This window comes from Camelina sativa, chromosome 20, assembly GCF_000633955.1.
Source record: "Camelina sativa cultivar DH55 chromosome 20, Cs, whole genome shotgun sequence".
In the NCBI taxonomy this organism is placed as follows: domain Eukaryota; kingdom Viridiplantae; phylum Streptophyta; class Magnoliopsida; order Brassicales; family Brassicaceae; genus Camelina; species Camelina sativa.
Window position 1 is genome coordinate 17,807,030 of NC_025704.1, and position 19,449 is coordinate 17,826,478.

General features: G+C 34.5%; 3 protein-coding genes and 1 pseudogene across 4 annotated transcripts in view; 1 reads left to right on the top strand and 3 right to left on the bottom strand.

Annotated features, from left to right (window-relative positions):
• Positions 1,222-3,083, bottom strand: LOC104771098 (TP53-regulating kinase). Its single transcript, XM_010495568.2, has 7 exons — positions 2,949-3,083; positions 2,601-2,683; positions 2,395-2,508; positions 2,020-2,298; positions 1,832-1,945; positions 1,620-1,692; positions 1,222-1,532 (listed from the first exon to the last, which is right to left on the bottom strand). The coding sequence occupies exons 2-7, from the start codon at positions 2,661-2,663 to the stop codon at positions 1,495-1,497; spliced, it is 681 nt and encodes a 226-aa protein (XP_010493870.1). The 5' UTR covers positions 2,664-2,683; positions 2,949-3,083; the 3' UTR covers positions 1,222-1,494.
• LOC104771099 (alpha-L-arabinofuranosidase 2-like) lies at positions 4,292-8,529 on the bottom strand. 2 transcript variants are annotated; one of them, XM_010495569.2, is made up of 18 exons: positions 8,448-8,529; positions 7,794-8,016; positions 7,590-7,644; positions 7,286-7,500; positions 7,068-7,189; positions 6,822-6,975; positions 6,676-6,745; positions 6,433-6,578; positions 6,294-6,339; positions 6,162-6,214; positions 5,940-6,084; positions 5,712-5,830; positions 5,567-5,638; positions 5,347-5,450; positions 5,215-5,271; positions 4,932-5,121; positions 4,714-4,851; positions 4,292-4,594 (listed from the first exon to the last, which is right to left on the bottom strand). In XM_010495569.2, exons 2-18 carry the CDS (start codon positions 7,986-7,988, stop codon positions 4,436-4,438), a joined length of 2,040 nt encoding a protein of 679 aa, XP_010493871.1. In that variant the 5' UTR covers positions 7,989-8,016; positions 8,448-8,529; the 3' UTR covers positions 4,292-4,435. The 2 variants fall into 2 exon arrangements, with proteins under 2 accessions (XP_010493871.1, XP_010493872.1); XM_010495570.2 differs by having other exon boundaries at positions 8,423-8,495.
• On the top strand, positions 10,077-11,976 carry LOC104771100 (annotated as a pseudogene).
• LOC104771101 (U-box domain-containing protein 51-like) overlaps positions 17,162-19,449 on the bottom strand; it is a 3,373-nt gene continuing 1,085 nt past the window's right edge. Inside the window, exons 4-7 of the mRNA XM_010495571.1 lie at positions 18,752-19,025; positions 18,566-18,667; positions 18,069-18,497; positions 17,162-17,976 (exon numbers count right to left, since the gene is read on the bottom strand). Coding sequence (XP_010493873.1) covers positions 17,239-17,976; positions 18,069-18,497; positions 18,566-18,667; positions 18,752-19,025 — 1,543 coding nt within the window. The 3' untranslated portion in view covers positions 17,162-17,238. The remainder of the gene's footprint in view (positions 17,977-18,068; positions 18,498-18,565; positions 18,668-18,751; positions 19,026-19,449) is intronic.

Here is a 19,449-nt window from a genome sequence, read left to right on the forward strand (position 1 = left end):
AAAAAAAAAAAAAAAAAAAAAAAAAAAAAAAAAAAAAAAAAAAAAAAAAAAAAAAAAAAAAAAAAAAAAAAAAAAAAAAAAAAAACGACAAATTAACAACAAAAAAAATATTATTATTATTGTCATGTTCATTCTAATTAAGTAGTTGGGTTCAGCACATCACTAGCTCGCTGTCTTCCCAAGCACATCGCTTGATTAACATTAACCATGATTATCCGAGATTGATCATAATCGCAGAGCCTTTGGCCTAATCAGAGTCTTCACTCTTCTCTGATGTGGAACACATCATCATTTCTTTACTTGACTTTAATTTTTCTTCTCCTTTTGATATACAGCTGCAGTAAGCTTCTTAAACAGTTGTGTTGCTGCTTGCTTGTACTTGAACAACCAAGTCTTTGTAAACTTTCTCTTTTTCTAGTGTTCTTGTAGTCGAACTTGTAACAGATCATGTTGGCTATGAATCAATAAATGAGCTTGTGCTGTTAACTTTCTTATGGTTATCTTTTTAAAAGTTGTTAAAACAAAACTTTAATATTACACATGACAATATCTAGACAACTTCACAAGAATTTAATTTTAGACAGCAAAAAAAAGTTTAAATAGTAGAACGAAGTTTAATTAATGATGGTATATTTAGAGAATTAGTAACTTAAAATTAGAATTAGTATTATATTTTTATATACATATTAGAATTATTTTTAAAACTTTTTCATTTTTTTATAATCATATTTTTAATTTAAAAGTTTATTTAAAAAATCTTTTGTTTTATATGTGGCAGAATCTCTAATCGACAAAAAGTTGATAAGTTACAATCACTTGAGTTACTAATTTTGAAAACGAAGCTTTATATTATAAGATACTAAAACCACTAAGATCTGGTGTTAGTTTGTATGGTGCTACTACTACGACTTACTATAAAAACTCGACAAGCGAGAGTGTCAGAGAGGGAGAATCTGTTCTAAGAAAAATCAAAGAACTTGAGAACATTCCTAGAGAGAGATCAGTTGAGAAAGATGGAAAAAATTTTAACGAAGTTGGTGTTTCTGGTTCTATTGCTTCGTCTCTTGCTTCTAAATGGGAGTCTAATTGCACAGTGTTCTGCTATGCAATGGGTTTCCGAAGAAGAACCTTGTTACGGAAGCAGTGCAATAGTACTAGAGCTTCTTGTCAGATGATGATGTTTAAAAAATTAAATATTCATCATCTGAGTACTTGTATAGATCATTTTTATTTAAACATTATTTTCTTTTTTTAATAGTTCATTATAAGATTTTAAAAATAAATATTCAAATACTGGGCACATCATATAATGTGGTCTTATGTCCATTTTGTGCAACCTCGTCCCCCAACCGTACAAGCCAACACCCACTGAAATTTGAGTGTGTCCGTGCAGGCATGTATGTGTCCTCCCACCTCTAATTTGATCATGTAGAAAATTTTGAGTGGCTTTGTTGTAGTCGCACGTTCAAGGACAGGATCACAAAATATCTTGGCTCATCCAATCATAGTCCGCTTTCTCCCTCGTTGCCTCACTGCATAAACCAGAAGAATATCTTTTACAGGTCTGAAAACAGATTTTAGTTTAAAGATGGGGACATGGAAGAGGGTTTAATAAAAACCTTGCGCAAGCTTGTTAAACGTGGCTGACCATTGCTTCGACGACTTCCTGTACGCTGTCAGTATACGATCCATCTACAGTTGACAACAAAATACACTAATATGAGACAACAAAATACACTAATATGAGACAACAAAATACACTAATATGAGACAACAACAACAACAGACCCATCAATAGTAGTGAACAATTATGATATGCATCACTATTTACCACATTCCCACATGAAGAGTGCATTGAGAGTAAGGCCCTTTCAAGTACATATAAATCAACAGCTTTGTCTTCAGGTAAGGTCGATGTGACACTCAAGCCGAAATCGATTAGTACCTGACGGAAGACATATCCATTTGTCATGAATCATACGTACGTAACTAATCAAGGGAACATATCAAAATACTTACGAGCTGATTCGTTCCACTTCTGACTAGCATATTTGATGTGGTCAAATCACCGTGAGCCAAACCACCATCATGGAGCTTCGCGATGGCAGCACCAATCTGAGTAGCAACATCATCTAACCGTTCCTCAACAATCCCATTGGCTCCAAAGTCAAGGAAAATGTCCTTAACAGAGTCGCCCTCAATATACTCAAGTGTCAAGGAGTGAAGCAGAGTATCCACGGCATAGAGAACTGGAGTACAAACCCCGAGCTTTCTTGCCTTTGTCATACACCTAGCCTCCTATATTCAACAACATATAAGACGAACACTTAACCTACTTTTCTCCCATGATATAAGCAAAGAAACAAGAATAAGGTGATACAGAACAAAACCAACCGCATTCATCCGCTTAAGTGTGAGTTTCGCATCCAAAATCGGGTGTCTGTACTTCTTCGAGAATCGTTCTTTCACGATGGATCTTCTTCCAGCAAATGTAGACTCGAACACCCTCTAAAGATAAAACTGAAAAGACTTAGGCTTGCCACACACACACAAAAAAAAAAAACGTATACACTTTTGATTCAACCATATAATACACTTACAGCTTCGGCTCCTTGTTTTATCAGAACAAGAGATTCATTCCCAACATCTCCCTCACAATCCATCCTTAAAAGTTCTCAGGAATCTACCACAACCACCAAAGTCCAACGCAAAGAGAGAAACTTTAACAATTGTTTATAGCTCTAACAATTAAGTGCCTCACAATAATCACCTCTAAACCTAAATCTCCACCAAGTTAAGATCTTTTTACTTCAGATAACAAATGCGTTGTGATTGTGAATTAAACTAATTGATTCTGTATCTTAGCTACATATGTAGAAATAAATTGAATCTTCGTGAAAAAATTGAAATTGGATAAAACTATCGTCGGAGGCAGAGACGAATCGAACCTGAAAACTGAGTTGTATAGGAGAGGAGCTCGGGAGACAGAGAAAGCTCGCTTGTATCGTCGGAGACAGAGACGAAGAGAGAGAAGCTCGCGGCGCCTTTGTTCGCCGTCGACGCAGTATAAGTCGAAGCCCGGTTGTGAATTTAATTAAATTAGGGTTTAATACTCGAACGGAAGCTGAACCGAAAACCAAAATTAGAAGAAATAAACCGATCGAATTACACGTCGATAAAGCAAGCAAGCATTCAGTATTTTGGTTCGGTTCGGTTTAAATAATTTACCCAAACCTATTTAATCCCTTTATAATCAAATTTGATTATATCCACATTGATGTCTTTTTTTCGTATTCTAGCTTTTCTAGATTTCACAAGTCTTCTAATAATTATGTTCCTTGGTTTTCATTGAATCATCTTCTGATGTTACTTCTACCGGAATTACATTCATATCGATTTTCGAGTTGGTTCTCGAAATCGAGATCGAACCCATGGATCTAGGACGATACATTCTGTTGTTCTTTGGCATCCTTTGGCCATCCTCATCAAGAGGGACCTTACATTTCTCTCCAAGTATTATTGGCCGTACCAGAATCGAATTCTCTGCCTTTGGTTTCTGCTTCCTCACAGATTTATCCTCCTCCCCCCGGTCGTGTCTCTTTGTCATTGACAATGCTCTCGTCATTTGGATCGTTAGGCTCGCGCTCAGTTTCTTCTTAGTAGACATGGATTTCCTTAACACCATATTGTTACATGAATATGTGCTCCTTAACGCTTCTTTTCTCGCTGGAGGCAATGGGAGATCAGGGTTTGCAACGCTATTATCGTCATCCTTTTCCGTGTTCCGCAAGTCATTGGTTTCCTTATTTCGCAAGTCATCGCTTGTTTGTTCTCTTTCTTTAGTCTTGAGAGAAGATGACAGGTTCTCCGTCTTGATCGTTCCCAAAGGCTGTTTTTTGTTCTTAAAGCAACAAAGGCCGGTGAATAAGGCGATGAAGGCAGTCATCTTGCTTGTACATACATATAAGATTATAATAGAATCAAAATTGTATGTACAAGCATAAAAGTAATGGAACTTTTTATGGTTTTGTAATCTTTTGGAGTCTGTTTTGTCAAGTCTTTTTTAGCTTTGAAAGCCGAATTAAATTGCTGGAATTAAGGTGATTTTAGTTTCTCAAGTATTAAGATTTGGTTCTGGATCGTCTTTCTAATTATAGCTTCAAGAAAAGAAAAACAATAAAACTACTTCTCACTGTTTTTCTTATTCTTAGGAGGGTTTAAGTTTAACCACTAAAACATTGGTTGTTTTTTTTTTCCTTCGGCCTTCTTGTATCAACATGATGTTCCCAAGTTAAAAAAAAAAACAATATACTAATTTGTTGGTATTAAACTTGCATATCAAGTTATCGTTCACAAACATATACGTTTATATATTTTTATTGACTACTGAAGAGTAAAGACATAGGACATGAAGTCTGCAACATGCTTTATCTCTTCACATTGTTGAAGCTTTCTTGTGGGAATCAGATATTGGGATCTTGGTTATATTTGCAGATTCTTTCAACAAATCGAAAGAGGAAAGCGAGTGCGGCGGAAGAACAAACATAAGGCCCTCCTCCTCAGTCATCTCTAGCAAGCTCTCTTGTGGAACAATCTACAGAAAATGAAAACAGAGGAAATGACTTTAGAAAACGTTTTCAAGATTCAGGAGAAAAATAAATATAATCCTGAAGTGCATGCTCATGTTATGGTTGATTCGTCATCAGAATTTACCATCTTTGGGTTTGAGAAAGAATTCTCATCCATCAGATTAGTAGAGGTAAGTACTTTCTTCTTGGATCCATAATATTTTGCAATCGATCTGGTCATCTCAACCTTCAGAGATACTGGATTTTCTCCAATGTTTACAGCCTGCAATATAAGAACGTTTATGTTTGGTCAGAAACAGAACTCTTTTGTTCAAGTTGTACGAATATTATAAATAACTAAACCTTAATCTGTATGCAATCTTTGCCATTGGTTTGGAAGGAGATGGCAGATGCTTTAACTAAAGAAGAGTTTCCCGTAAGAATAGAACTGAGAAGAGTTGCTCCGCTTGACTCGGTGAAGAATTGTTGGACCCAATAGCTAGGAGTTCCATATAGATGAGACGAGTTAAACACTATTGCATCAGGGATCCACCTGAGAAAAAAAAAACAAAAGCAAACGGCTTGTTCAAGATGAGCTCATTCAAGATACTGATTAAAAACCTTTTAAAACTAAACTGAGAGATACCTTCTATCGTTTGTGTTGACAAAGAGAGGTGCATAGCTAACCATTCCTACAATGTCACTAAACAAGGTACAGTAACGTTATAACTTTCCTTTTCCAAACCAGAGAAGAAGATATGAAGGTGTTTAGAAAAACCTGTTCTTTTCCAAACCAAGGAGGAAGGCTGCTTCCCCAAGAGCGGCCAAAAGGTTTCCAGCGTTAGCATCCGTTTTGTTTACAGCGTATTCGCTAACAAAAGCCTATAACCAAAAACAAATGTTTGAAAACTTAATTCATTAGAAGAAGATACAGAAGCCAAGAAGACCATGTTTCGTTATGTGGAGAAAGAAGTATTTTGTATCATCTATTACCGCACCTTTGGACCATTGCGTGGTGTATTGTCAAAGTCATGGGACCTGTTAAACAAGTCCTTTGCAAGAGTGTAAATCTGGAGCAAAAAGTAATCTGTCAAAACCAAATGTTATGCATAACAAAATTTGAAACGTTTTTTGTATTTTTACATGGTAATCAAAGTAATCAGCAGGGTGATCAAGCGGTTGAGACGATGCATCACAGTTTGAGATGATTTTGATATCTGGATAAGCTTTTTTGATAGCATCATAAAACACAAGATAGTTTCCTGAAAGCAAAAAAAAGTTGTGTATTAAAAAGTTAGTAATAACCAAAGTTCTTGTTTGTTTCTTACAAAATGGTTCTTAAGAACAGAGAGAAATGTCAAAAAAAAAAACCTCTGTAGTAAGCCATAGGACAATCTTCATTCCCAACTGCAACATATTTCAGTTCAAAAGGCTCTGGATGTCCCATTGCAGCTCGAACTGATCCCCATGTAGAATTAGAATCACCACGAGCAAACTCTATACCGTCAAGCGCTTCCTGAAACCGTATTAAAAAATACACAGTTTAGAGAGTTCTCTCTTAATCAAAATAGAGAGTTCCAAGAGAATGAATACTTGAACAAAAGGCATGACACTTTGTGTTTCAACTTGATCATTGTGACTGATCCCTGCAAAAGTTACACACAGAGGTAAATTAATACATGTAAATAAAATAAACTCTTTAAGAAATAGAGATTTAAGAATTACCATTGTTAAACACCCAAACTGGGGTTGCACCAATGTCTTCTGCTAGCTACAAATATATTTGGTTTGACATTTGATATCGAGCTTAGGAGGAATAATTGAAATGCTTATAGAACCGGAAAGTAACAAAATGATCTCTTACTTGAAAGAATTCAAAGTGGCCAAGGCCATCATCAGTCCAGTACTTCCAAACATCACCATAATGTCCAGGTCTCTCTTCCCAAGCTCCCACGGTTTCTTTCCAGCGGAATGCATTGCCTAACCAGTCACCTTCCACAAAACAACCACCTAACTCCCAAAATATAATGGTAAGTCTCTTAGCTTTGCTCATCTTTTTCATATTTTACCAAGTGGAAAGCTAATTTGCTCTCTAGGAATTAGTTACCTGGGAATCGGAGGAAACGGGGCTTTAGATCAACCATCATTTGGATAAGATCATTTCTGAAACCACGTCCCTATGACCAACCAAGAAAAAACCAAAAGTTTATATTTTTCTTAGATAAATTTCTCTGTTTTGAGAAGTTAACAAACCTTGTAAGTATCCATAGGCATGGCTGAGACTTGGTCAAACCAAATTAAACCCTTTTTGGTAGTTGTAAATTGAAGTCTTGCACCATTATCTGTACCATTTGCTTGTAAAACCAATTCCGTTCTAGTCCAGTTTGAAACTTCAGAACCCAAAGCTCTGCATAAGTAAAATTTATAAACAAACATATTTTTTATACCACAAGTAAGAAAAAGTATAATATTGGAGAATGTGAAAGTTTCTTTTCTCACTTAATATTTTCTGAAGCAAGAGGCAATGATCCATTAGAACTTGTAAATGACACAGACAGATCGATATCCCCAGTCGAACGCATATAGAACACCACAATGTATTTCTTCCCTTCTTTAATGTTCTGATGTAAAAAAGATACACAACACATATATGAGTAAAAACTTGTTTTAAGCATTAGAGAAAATGCAAATTATGACTAAGAGTGTAAAAAATGCACCATGCCCCAGTAACCCGGGTTATAAACCCCGACTCCTCCTGATGGACAAGAATTGTTACTGCCATTGCTGTCACAAAGCACTTCCATTTTAAGAGCCATCTTATTGCGCTCAAAACACGAAGAACGGTCTGTAACAACATAAATGGATGATTCATCTCCAATAACGGACCAAGGCCAGATATTGGAAGGAATATTTTGTCCACCAGCTTCAAATCCTGGAACCAAAGAGTGTTAGTTATCATGAACCATTCTCTGTAATGAAACGTTTATAGTAAATTCCAAGATGAACTCGAAATTTAAGAACCTCTGTTGCTAACAAGTTCAGCCCATAGTCCACCTGCTCCAGCGTGATTAATTTCCTGACAATAATTGCATTCAGATTCAGAACATTTATAAGAGTTAAAAGTTTAAAACATTAACATTAGAACTAGTAAAATTACAAGAAAATAGCTCATGACTAAAGGGTACGTTCACAAAGATAGAAAAACTTATAATAAAAGTCATGTACCTCAAAGAAGATCCCGAACAGAGTATCAGGAATTGGTCGTCTGGTCATGTTAGAAGCATCTACTTGCAGGGAGATCACAATGGCGTCTTCTTGAGCATCAACAAGACAAAGACTTTGGTAGACAGAAGAAGAGCCGAGGAGAAGTAAAAGCATGCAAACACTTGTGAAAAATCGACAAGAAGTCTTCATGTCCATGTTTACCAAATCTAATCAGAGCAAACACCTTGTAAGGAAAAAAAAACATGATTTAGTTACACCGGTTTCATAAATCCTTCACATCCCTAAACTGATGATAGTATATAATCATCACAGTCAAACTTGAGATCAACACACAAGATTAATAAAAATGAGAGGAGACACTAAAGTGTGTACATTGTACAAAACAAAAGTTGAAATACTTTCAAGATTTCAGACATTATTATATCCCAAATGCCCTTAGAAAAATCCAGTCTTACTCTTGTCAGATATATCTTAAAAATTAAGTAAATGTGTTGGATTTCAAAGATTATTTGGTAAGAAAGAAAGATCTTGACAGCAAATTACAAGAAAAGAGCTGAATAATAGTTAGAGAAGCAAAATTTTCAAGATCAAGAGTAAACCCATTATGCAAGAAACATAGATTAGAAGACCTGAGGATCAAAAGCAAAATGTAACCTTGATAGGAGAAAGACACGAATGAGGAGTGAAACGAGGATTAAAAGTAAGAGTTAGATGTGTTTACTTTGCCTTGCTTTATAGGCAAAACCGCCAGCAAAGACGACATTACCTTCACGTCTCTTTAATTTGCTTTGAGAGCTTGTTTGGTTCCTTGCACAAATTATAAAAACCGCGTTTACAAACGTTTAAAATTATTTCCTTAGAGCGTTTGCGATTGTGAGTCGCTGAGTGGTTGTAAACTTGTAATTTGTAAATATCACAAAAATAACAAAAAAAGAATATAGAACGTTTTCAGTCGTAACTTATCAAATATTTTCAACCATAGAAACTTTAAGAAAAGAAAAAAAAATCATCCAAGTAATAATTCTGATGTATATGTATGTAGTAATGTGTTTGGTAAATAATATAACGCACTGACACAAATATGCTAAGAATATGGGCATAAAACAAAAGTTTGAAAACAAATTTCTCCACTTTAAGGAAAGGCGTGTGGAGAAGAAATTACAACTTTTGTTTTTTTCTCACTTCTTTCTTCTGTATTCTTCTAATTTCTTACTTTGGTAACAAAGTTTGTTTCGATGATGCAAAAGTTTCTTCTTCTTAATAAAGAATATTATTTAGAATAAAAGGAGAAAAATCAAGTGAAAATGTGCACCATCTTTCACTTATTCTCATTTTTTTTTTCTTTCAACTTAGGTCAGTGGTGAGCAGTTGGGAGTTATTGTTAGCGTCATTCATATAAATACTGTTTTGGTTTTTGTTACAAAATACAGTAAAAATATCATATGAGTCACAGTTGAACCCAAAACCCAAAGTAGAACCAGATTCAAACGTCAAACCATTATGAAGTTTTAGATGGAGACTGATTAATTAGAAGTTGAATGTTTTTCATTTTCAAAAAAGTTTTGTTTATTAGATTATAACAGCCTGCCACATCCAAATTAATAGTATATATATCCAGAAAAAAAAATATAAGTATCATTCATTCAAAAATATATAAGTATCATTAATCAAATGGTTTTAAGTGTTTTCTTCACATCCATGGGGTAATTACTGTTTTATTATATTTTTCTCTGATTTAGTTTTTTTTTTAAGTAAAGTTTAAATAATAATATGTTTTTGAATATTGTCATATATTTTACTGTATGTCTATTTTGGTAATATTTCGTTTAGCATTAAAGAAAAAGAAAACAATTTTTTGTTTAGCCGCTATTATACACCCTAGTCAAAATTATCATGTAAAAATCTTGGTTTTAACTTTTAACCGTTATGTCAATCTTAAATCTAATCCAATACCGCATTGGAATCCTCTGTGTGTGTTTTTTTTGTTCTTTTTTCAAATAAGTTAAATTTAATTCATTTGAGTTTTGTGCATATTGTATATTTTTGTCTTGGCAAAAAAAAACAACAATTTTTTGCTAAAATGTCATTAAAAAAACCAAACTGAATCCGAACCATGTTTGCTAGAATTGATATTGATATGGTATCAAAACGTAAATTTCACTTTTTGAAGCATTTTAAATCTTTTTGTAAATTCAACTTATATTTTTCTTTATTTATTTGAAAATCTTATTTGGTTATTGCGTCATATATACTAGTAGTACCAAAGCTAACAGAGGTTTTATTTTGTCGCTTTATTCGTTCTGTGTTTATGCTTTGCCTTTTTTTTGGCGATTAGCTTTTATATAACGGCTTCTCGAAAAGAAAAACATGTTGGGTTTAGCAATGGAGAGAAGCAGATTCAGTAAAGTTTGTGTATTTTGCGGAAGTAACTCTGGTCACAGAGAAGTTTTCAGCGATGCCGCAATCGAACTTGGCAATGAACTGGTTTGCTTTGCTCTCTTCCGTTTTTGTTCTGGGTCACTAAAGTCTAAAGATACGAACTTTTCTGGCAAATAAATGCCCAAAAACAAAAACCAAAATCAAAACTTTATAGTGTTTTGAGAGCAAAAGATTCAAACATTTTGAAATTTGCTTGTTCTTGTGAATGTTCTTAGACATGGGTTTGTGTTTATTTTTATCTCGATGCTGTGACAATGTTTAGATTTGTTTATCTTTAGTGTTTTTGCTTTGTGGCTCTGAGAAATTGTTGTTGTTGCTCTGAATGTTTATTGTCAGAAGTATCTATTGTATCAATTGTTTCTGTAAAGTATTGGTGTGGAATTGTAGGTGAAGAGAAAGATAGATTTGGTTTATGGTGGTGGAAGTGTTGGTCTAATGGGTTTGATATCTCGGAGAGTCTCGGAAGGTGGTTGTCATGTACTCGGGTTAGTTTTAAGATCGTCTCTCTTCTTTATATTTCCCTTCCTTTCTGATATGATACAGTTTAAGAGCTTTTGTATGTATTTCTGTATAGGATCATTCCCAAAGCTTTGATGCCTGTTGAGGTATGTTTACATCTTGAAACCTTTCATTTCTAAAACTATTCATTGTTAGCAAATGAAATTGAATTTTGGATTGGATGACTTCATTCTGTTTTTGTTAATTACTTTATGATTGAATGGGTTTAAGTAGATCTCTGGTGACACTGTTGGAGAAGTAAGAATTGTTGCAGACATGCACGAGCGCAAAGCTGCAATGGCTCAAGAAGCTGAGGCCTTCATTGCGCTTCCTGGCGAGTTTTCTAATTCCAAAATTCTAGCATGGTTGTGATAAGTTTTTTATTCTGTTTCTCCACTTTTTAAAAGATGCTGGTGGCTTCTTGTTTCATTAGGAGGTTATGGAACTATGGAGGAACTACTGGAGATAATAACATGGTCACAGCTCGGTATCCATAAGAAGACGGTATTATGACGCTATTCCCTTTTGCAGGTATCCATAGGAAGACAAATAGATACTATGTTAATGATGAGGATTGTATTATATATCTCTGCAGGTTGGTCTTTTGAATGTTGATGGTTACTATAACAATTTGCTTGCATTATTTGATACTGGAGTTAAAGAAGGTTTTATCAAGCCAGGCGCTCGTAATATCATTGTTTCTGCTCCCTCGGCTAAAGAGCTTATGGAGAAGATGGAGGTACCTAAAACACTTTAGATCATATTTTGTGTGTTTTGAGTATAAAACAGTACCATAGTTTTCACATATTGTTCTGCTTGGCAGCTATATACTCCTTCACATTGCTTGTCACCAAAGCTGGCAAGTTGAACAACTTGGAGATTACCGCTAGTCAGATGCTTGATAATGGTGATATTTTTGTGTCTTTTGCATTAAGAAACAATCTCTTAAGCATTTGAAACAGCAATTGTGTTTGCAAATTACAATCTTTTTTCAATAGTGCAAAGCTTTTGGTGTATGGTTAAAGCCATTATGTCTTTTTTTTGTTTGAAAGTTGAGAATCAATCAGAATGATCTGTCAGTTTTTTTGTTTGAAAAGAAATTGTGACAGATTCTAAGCTTGAAAAGCGACAGCTTACTTAACTCACATGGAAGCACTTAGATAATGTCTCTTTTGAAAGCAACATGAGTCAGGAACAGGTCTATTTGTTTCACTTGTCATTTTTTACCTTTCCCTTATCTCCCTCGGTTAGTTGTTGTTTGGCCTATATGTATCCATTTCAGCATTTCAATTTGGAGTTTTACTTTTTGTCCTCTCCCATGATTTTACAGTTCTAGGATTCTCCTAAACCGGTGTTTTTTGTTTTTACTAACCTCCTTTGAATCAGTTTCTCCAATCACAAATCGGTCTAGGATGTAATGAGGCTATGTGCATGCCACTAACACTAGGATGTGATTTCAGTTAGGAGTGTCATTTTGGGCCAAAGATTTGCGAGTAGGACATAAACTGCTCTGTTATGGGGCATGTTAGGACGATAGGTGTGCGTAAGCCACTAAGCCTAGTTTTGATCTGGCTCTATGTTTTAGTAGCCCAGTATGCGGTCTAACTGATTGTAAAAGTAAAATATATTTGGCACACATAGATCAATTTAACTAATATACATGAATTATTTTCAATCATGGAACGAAAGCTATAGCATTTGAATCCATTCATGTTCTTGAATGAATCCAGTTGTGACATTCCAAATAGTATTTTTTTTCAATGAAAAAGACAAAGGATTTGTAACATTGACCAATTATTTTTATATCTAAGATCACAATCTAGACCATACGTAGCCATTAAATGCATTCATACACGAACTCATGTCTACCATAATTGGACGGAATAAGTTTTCATGACCAAAACGATTTTAATGATATGTCAATGGACGACACCAGCATTGTTTTGTCACATTGCAACTGCTGGAAGTACATCAAATATTGGTTTTCTAGAATCCCACGACTATAGGGTAATCCGACCGGAGACTACACAATTAAAATATTAGTTGTGAGACTTGGAGTTGGATCCGGTTTATATATTTTTTTTATAATAGCCCCTTCATTGTCTCCAATAGAGGAAATTTGGGGCATAACATGGATCAGAAGAAAGAAGACATGGATCAGAAGAAAGGAGACAAACATGAATACTAGAAAATCGCGTACATAATATTAGTTTACCTCTAAATAGATGCTCCAACTTTATGTCGGAGATAAAATTAATCAACCTATATCGGACTTATGATATATTTGTCAAACACTAAATACACAAACTTAGTCTAATATTAAAGAAAACATAACATAAACAAAATGAAGGATATAACATAAACAAAATTTTAGGCATATCAAACCAAGAAGAAAAACAAAGATAAGACTTAAGAAAACAAAAGTTTGAAAATAAGGTGTGAAATGTAGAAAGAAACAAAACACAACCCACTACCACTTTGGGACGTAGGGTTGGACAACGAACAAACCCCATCTTGACACGTGACCGGCTGGGCATTCTCCACATGCTTTCTCCTTGCCGAAAGTGGAAAGAAAGATATGGTCGTAAGAGCATCCTTCAGAAGCTTACAGAATGGTATATTATAACGATTTGTGTATGTGGTCACTCAAATCCTCCAATCAATCAACGTTACATTACATATAGTATCTTGTATACATAAATTGAAAAAGGGTATACAAGAAAAAAAGAAAAGAAAAAAAAATCTAATAGCTATGTTTTAGTCATAAGTTCTTAACGTACCAAAAGAAGTCACACACATATTTAGAAAAACTCCAAGGTTTTATTAATTTTTAAAACCTTTTTCTCATAGGCAGATCTATCGATCCGTCGACATGTTCTACTTTATTAAAAGTAATGCTCGAAATCTTATAAGTTATAATATAAAATGAAAAAGAAACACGTTGAAATGAATCAAACAAAACGATAAGAACAAATGCTCAAAAGGGAAGTTCTGAAGAAAGCACAANAATTGAAAAAGAGTATACAAGAAAAAAAATGAAAAGAAAAAAAAAACTAATAGCTATGTTTTAGTCATAAGTTCTTAACGTACCAAAAGTCACACACATATTTAGAAAAAACTCCAATGTTTTATTAATTTTTAAAACCTTCTTCTCATAGGCAGATCTATCGATCCGTCGACATGTTCCTACTTTATTGAAAGTAATGCTCGAAATCTTATAAGTTATAATATAAAATGAAAAAGAAACACGTTATGAAATGAATCAAACAAAACGATAAGAACAAATGCTCAAAAGGGAAGTTCTGAAGAAAGCACAAACATATAGATGATGCCATATTCGGAAATATCTACTATTTATTTATGTATTGGGGGGGGGCATCTTTCTGAAATATACTTACTTTATAGACTAAATCAAAAGTTAAAAGATAAAAGATCATATACAGTCGTAACAAAAATCACATGTAAAAATGATAATTATGACATAATTTACTACTAATCGTCTTTAATCTTCGTCAAAGGAATAAAACAAACGGACCAGTTTTTTCTTTCCTCGAGCAAGTAAATTATCACTCTAGCCAAAAAGAGTAGAGATAACATACACATATCCGGTGATTATTCTTTTCTTTAGTTTTCTACTTCTGGATTGCACCCACAATTACCCACGTTACTATGTATGCTGGCACACATATCAATATTTTAGAAAATATTCTTTAAACCAGAGATATGCATATGATGATCTCTACTATGATGTACAAAGACAATATTGATTATCAATTTATTTGGCAAAATGTTGTAATGGGTTAATTTATTTCTAATACAAAATATATATTTAAAATTAGTTAATAGACTTAATAGTATTTGCCCCCAAAAAAAAGACATAATAGTATAAGTGTGTAATTAACATATTATATATCATTATATTAATTGGTTTCATTATGATTTTAATCATATTCGAATTTTGGCAGTATTTTTGCTGATGATGTATATAGTATGGACTAACAACGAGGCTATTGGACTTGCGTGCAGAGCCGAAGATATCGATGGTGATATTGAATAACTGTATATGATAATAAAACAAAAAGACATCGACAAAAATGTGCCGGCTGGTTTCGTCTAATCCAGACACCATCCACCGTTGTTGCTTCTATAAGTTTACGAGTTTGTTCTGCAGGACACACTGATAGAACATCACAACTGCTTGTAATAGATATATCTCTACAAGAAAACGCATCAACCAACGTCCACAATATGTTTGCAACATGGCATTCTTGAATAGAACAATAGCCTCGCCCCTCGCCGCACCAAACCTTTTTTTTTTTGTAACGTTGCCTCGTGACAAGTATTGAACATTTTTTTCTGTGTGATTAGGTCGTTAGCATGCTGCATTAAATAAAGATTTCCATCACTAGCACCAGTCCACTACACATATATTTCAGTAGACAATACAATCTGAGGTTTAAAATTTGACAAGACTTTGACAAAGATTTGAGAGTTTATGCTTTAAGTTTTGCGTATTTACGGTGGATGGTAGGTTTTGCTATATAATTTTGTTGTCGTTTTCCTTATTTGTCCAGATTTCATTGGTTTTTTAGACATTGAATTGTGGTGAAAATAGGAACAGAAATTATTGATCAGTCTGGCTACAAATCTTGAAATGTTGACTGCATTGCGTCTGTTACATTGTATCATTTGACCCAAAAATAAAGACTGAATATTAATGGGAAATTAAAAAAATATATCAATATTAAAATAATAATAACTTTATTATCTTTTTGCTTCCATTATCTTCGCAGAGTATCTATATCAAATAATTGGTGAAGAGAGAGAATATAGGATTTGTTGGGATTTCTCTCGATCTCTCTCGCCCTCTTGGCTATAAAAGGCCACAACAGGGTCTCCATTTCTTCCCACACCTAAATATAAAGAAACACATATCTTATAAGAATTTAGAGCAATGTTCCTCCATTCATGATGGAACATATAGATATATTTTATTATGTATATACGTATATAATATTCATTGAGTTTTAAAGTGGCATGATAATAAGGGCTAGCGCTAGGGTTTTGTAGATGTATGTGATATGAAATGTTATATATATTGGGATGGTTTGAATGTTGAGGAATTTGATGGTGACAGAAGAGAGTGAGCACAAATGGTGACTTTCTTGCATAAGGTTTCATGCTGGAAGCTATGTGTGCTCACTCTCTATCCGTCACCTCTTTCTATCCCTCTCTCTCTCTCTATACCATTTCATGTTTTGTAGAGTTTTATATTTTGATTTGGTTTTAATATCCTCGATTTGATTCCATTCCTTTTGGTTTTTCAAATATTAATCAGCATAATAAATATTAATTGATTTGTCATGATTATGTTATATGTATTGTTTCAATTCAGAACCTATATTCTCGCTCTCTCTCTCTCTCGTTCTCTCTCTCGGCAGTAGCCCTGGGCATATATTATCTGGACCTGAAACTTGCACCCGAACCTGACGCAAAGTAGGTGATTCGGTTCAGGTTTGGGAATGTGTAAATCCTGATCAGGTTTAGTACATCTGAGGTTCAGATACCCGACCGGGTATTATCTAACCCGAAAAAAGAACCAAGTACTCTTAAACTTTTTAAACCATTTTGCCATTTTAATTTTTTTTTTCCTATTATGAAATGTTAAATATTTATATAGACATGTGTTCTAAAATTTCTAGAAAGATAAAATTTTTTTTTTTTAGTGTTCATAGTTTGTTTGTATTAGGATATACCCGAATTACCCGAACCCAACATGATAGTATAAAAAACATGAACGGGTTCTATATGTCTAAACCTGAAAACCCGAACCTGATCCATGGCTACTCGATAGATTATTTGATTAATTTCATCAGTTTACATAGTTTGTTATTTTTGAATCTGCCAGTTTTTTGTGTTGGACATGTTGATTGAATGACATGCAGAATCAAATTAAATAGAGTAGAATTGTGGAAGATCCAAAGAAATCAATGTCAAATTAAATTGTGGAAGATCCAAAGAAATCAATGTCAATATATGTACAGTAGATTTCAATTATATTTTGACAGATATATAGAGTAGAATTCAGATATTTTCTTTAGTTTTTAACTGGTCAAAGATATTATTATTTTATTTAGTTTTATCGATTTGTTTTTGGTAACCCTAAACATTTGAAAATCTATTATTTAGTTTTACCAATATTTTTTTTTTATTAATTACATTTAAAACACTGGCCTCGTAACTGTACTGTACCATTTCATAATTAAGACAATGTCTGACCTTGCATCGGTTATTATCTCACACTGGTCTCTTCACTTGAAAATTGACATCAACATCAACGTAATAATTGTATTTTTAAAGGGTAGAATTGTGGGAAACAAAAAAAACATAACTTTGTGACGGATATGAGAGATCCATATCGTTTTCAAATTCTAACATGAGCGACTGTATTAATTGTATATGAAGTTCAATATATTTTTACATTTTGTAAACATTACAAACCATAAGTTTAATCTTTGTCATAACCATTTGTTAGTCTCTCATCACCACGAATTAAATCAGCATCGTTCCCAAACTTTTTTAATCTAATAAGATGTGGGACTACATCCTTCCCTAGATCCGGTCTATCTCTTTTTCTTAGCTCCGCACATTTCAACGATAGAGTAGCAAAAGATTGAGTCTCTTGTAAAGGCCAATCAGGCACGACCGGGTCAAGCATCTCCTTGAATGTTCCTTTACTTATAGCCCTCGAAACCTGATGAGCCAGCCCCATTGGTTGCCTTGCGGTTATGATCTGAAGTAGCAATATCCCCAATGAGTATACATCTGATTTTGTGGTTAACATTCCTGTTTGTTGGTACTCAGGGTCTATGTAACACCACGTCCCTGCCGCGGATGTCATGTGGTATTGTGTGACGTTATTAGCTACCGCGGGTACCAACCTGGCTAATCCGACGTCGCTGATCTTGCTCACGTAGTTTCTGTCTAGGAGTATGTTGGCTGGTTTAAGGTCGCGGTGAACTAAAGGTTCTGGCTTAGCTTGATGTAGGAATGAGAGTGCGGTAGCGATCTCCGCGGCTATTTCGAAACGTTTCCTCCACGAAATCGGAGGAGAGTTTCCTCGACGAAAGAGTCTATCCTCTAAGCTACCATTTTCCATATATTCATAAACTAAGCATCCGTATTCAGGACATGCACCAAGGAGAAGAACCATGTGAGGATGCCTTATGGAACTTAAAACCTCAACCTGTAAAATGAGAGTACAAAATGATTATTATGAGATTAATTAAACTTGTGATCTGAAAAAGTAAACAAAAAGATAAAATCATATATATTTACTTCTTGTTGAAATTGTTTTTTGCCCTGAGCAGCATCAGGTCTAAGAACTTTAATGGCAACAGGAGTGTGGTCAAGTTCGCCATTGTACACAGGTCCATACCCTCCTTCACCAATTTTTCTATGATTTGCAAACTGCTCTGTGGCTTCTTCGATCTCTTCAATCGTATATTTTCTGTAGCGAACGTCGTTATGTGCCAAAGCACTCACTGCACGGTCTTTGTCCTCTTCTTCACTTTTCGCTTTCATCTCTGCTTGCTTCCTTCTTTGTCCTTCTAGCTCAGCCATTCTTTGAGCTTTCTCAGCTGCTTCTATGGCCGCTCTACACTTTGCCTTCTCCATTTCTGCCACTGCCAATGCTGCTTCTTCAGAAAGCCTCGCTTTCTCGAATTTACGAGCTTCTTCTATTTTCCATTGATTTAGCTCGTTTGCCTAGAAAACAAAAGAAGCCATGAGCAACGTACGTATGCAACAAGAAACTCGCTTAAATTTAAACCTACCTTTCTTTTTGCTGTTAGTGCTTCTTTACAAGCTGAGCTATACATGTCCATGGTTTGCTTGAGTTCAAGCTTTAGCCTTCTCATTTCAGCCTCAATATCTTTCTGCAAATAACAATCACATTATGGTTTTAGAGCCTTTCAATCTTGAACTCTTGAACTTAAAAAGAAGATATCAAGAAAACGTACAGTTGATTGTGGAATCGACTCCTCTGAGGAACTCGATGCACCATAATAATCTATATTATTATGAGCAGAGAGATCAATGGAACCCATCATGCTTCCTCCAACTTCAGATTCATCAGAAAATGAACTTTGTAGCGTTGGATTCCTTTGGAAGGCAACTTGGGTAAAACCGTTGTTGAAATCCATAGGGGTTTTGTTACTTTTTGGCGTTGTGTTGACGGCACGATTGTGCGGATAAGCCGTCTCATTTGGTTTGTTCCTTGCACCACGCTGGACCCTAAAATGTTTCAAGAAAACAATCAGACTATATATATATATATTACATCTTTCCTAATAAGAACATACAAGTTTTAAACAATGCAACCAGTTTCCATGAACTTTAGACATCACATTTTTCTTTTCAAACAGAAAAAATCTAGTCTTGTTCATTAGCTTAGTAATATCAAAGAACAATCATCACTAGAGTGACATAAAAAAAAATCAAAATATGTATAGAGATTGGGGCATTTAATTTGAAACCGCTAAATGGTTAAACACATCAAGTAAATACGTTTGGCAAAAAAAAGTTTGCAAGAAAACTGATACAAGGAACCAAAAGGTTGGTTCACTACCTAGGTATAAGATCTTGCTCGCTATCCGATAAAGATTGGATTAGAAAGCCGGCAGACGGTATACGAGGCGGGGCAAGCGAATTGGTGATA

Bases quoted from the DNA above. Each gene is read 5' to 3' on its own strand.
- LOC104771098 (XM_010495568.2), bottom strand. From the start codon at position 2,663: ATGGATTGTGAGGGAGATGTTGGGAATGAATCTCTTGTTCTGATAAAA. The intron at 2,509-2,600 runs GTAAGTGTATTA...TTTTATCTTTAG, and splicing joins TAAAACAAGGAGCCGAAGCT to AGGGTGTTCGAGTCTACATT. The intron at 1,946-2,019 runs GTAAGTATTTTG...GTCTTCCGTCAG, and splicing joins GAAGTGGAACGAATCAGCTC to GTACTAATCGATTTCGGCTT.
- LOC104771099 (XM_010495569.2), bottom strand. From the start codon at position 7,988: ATGGACATGAAGACTTCTTGTCGATTTTTCACAAGTGTTTGCATGCTT. The intron at 5,451-5,566 runs GTGCGGTAATAG...TTTTGGTTATAG, and splicing joins CACCACGCAATGGTCCAAAG to GCTTTTGTTAGCGAATACGC. The intron at 4,852-4,931 runs GTTTAGTTATTT...CTTATATTGCAG, and splicing joins AAGATTGCATACAGATTAAG to GCTGTAAACATTGGAGAAAA.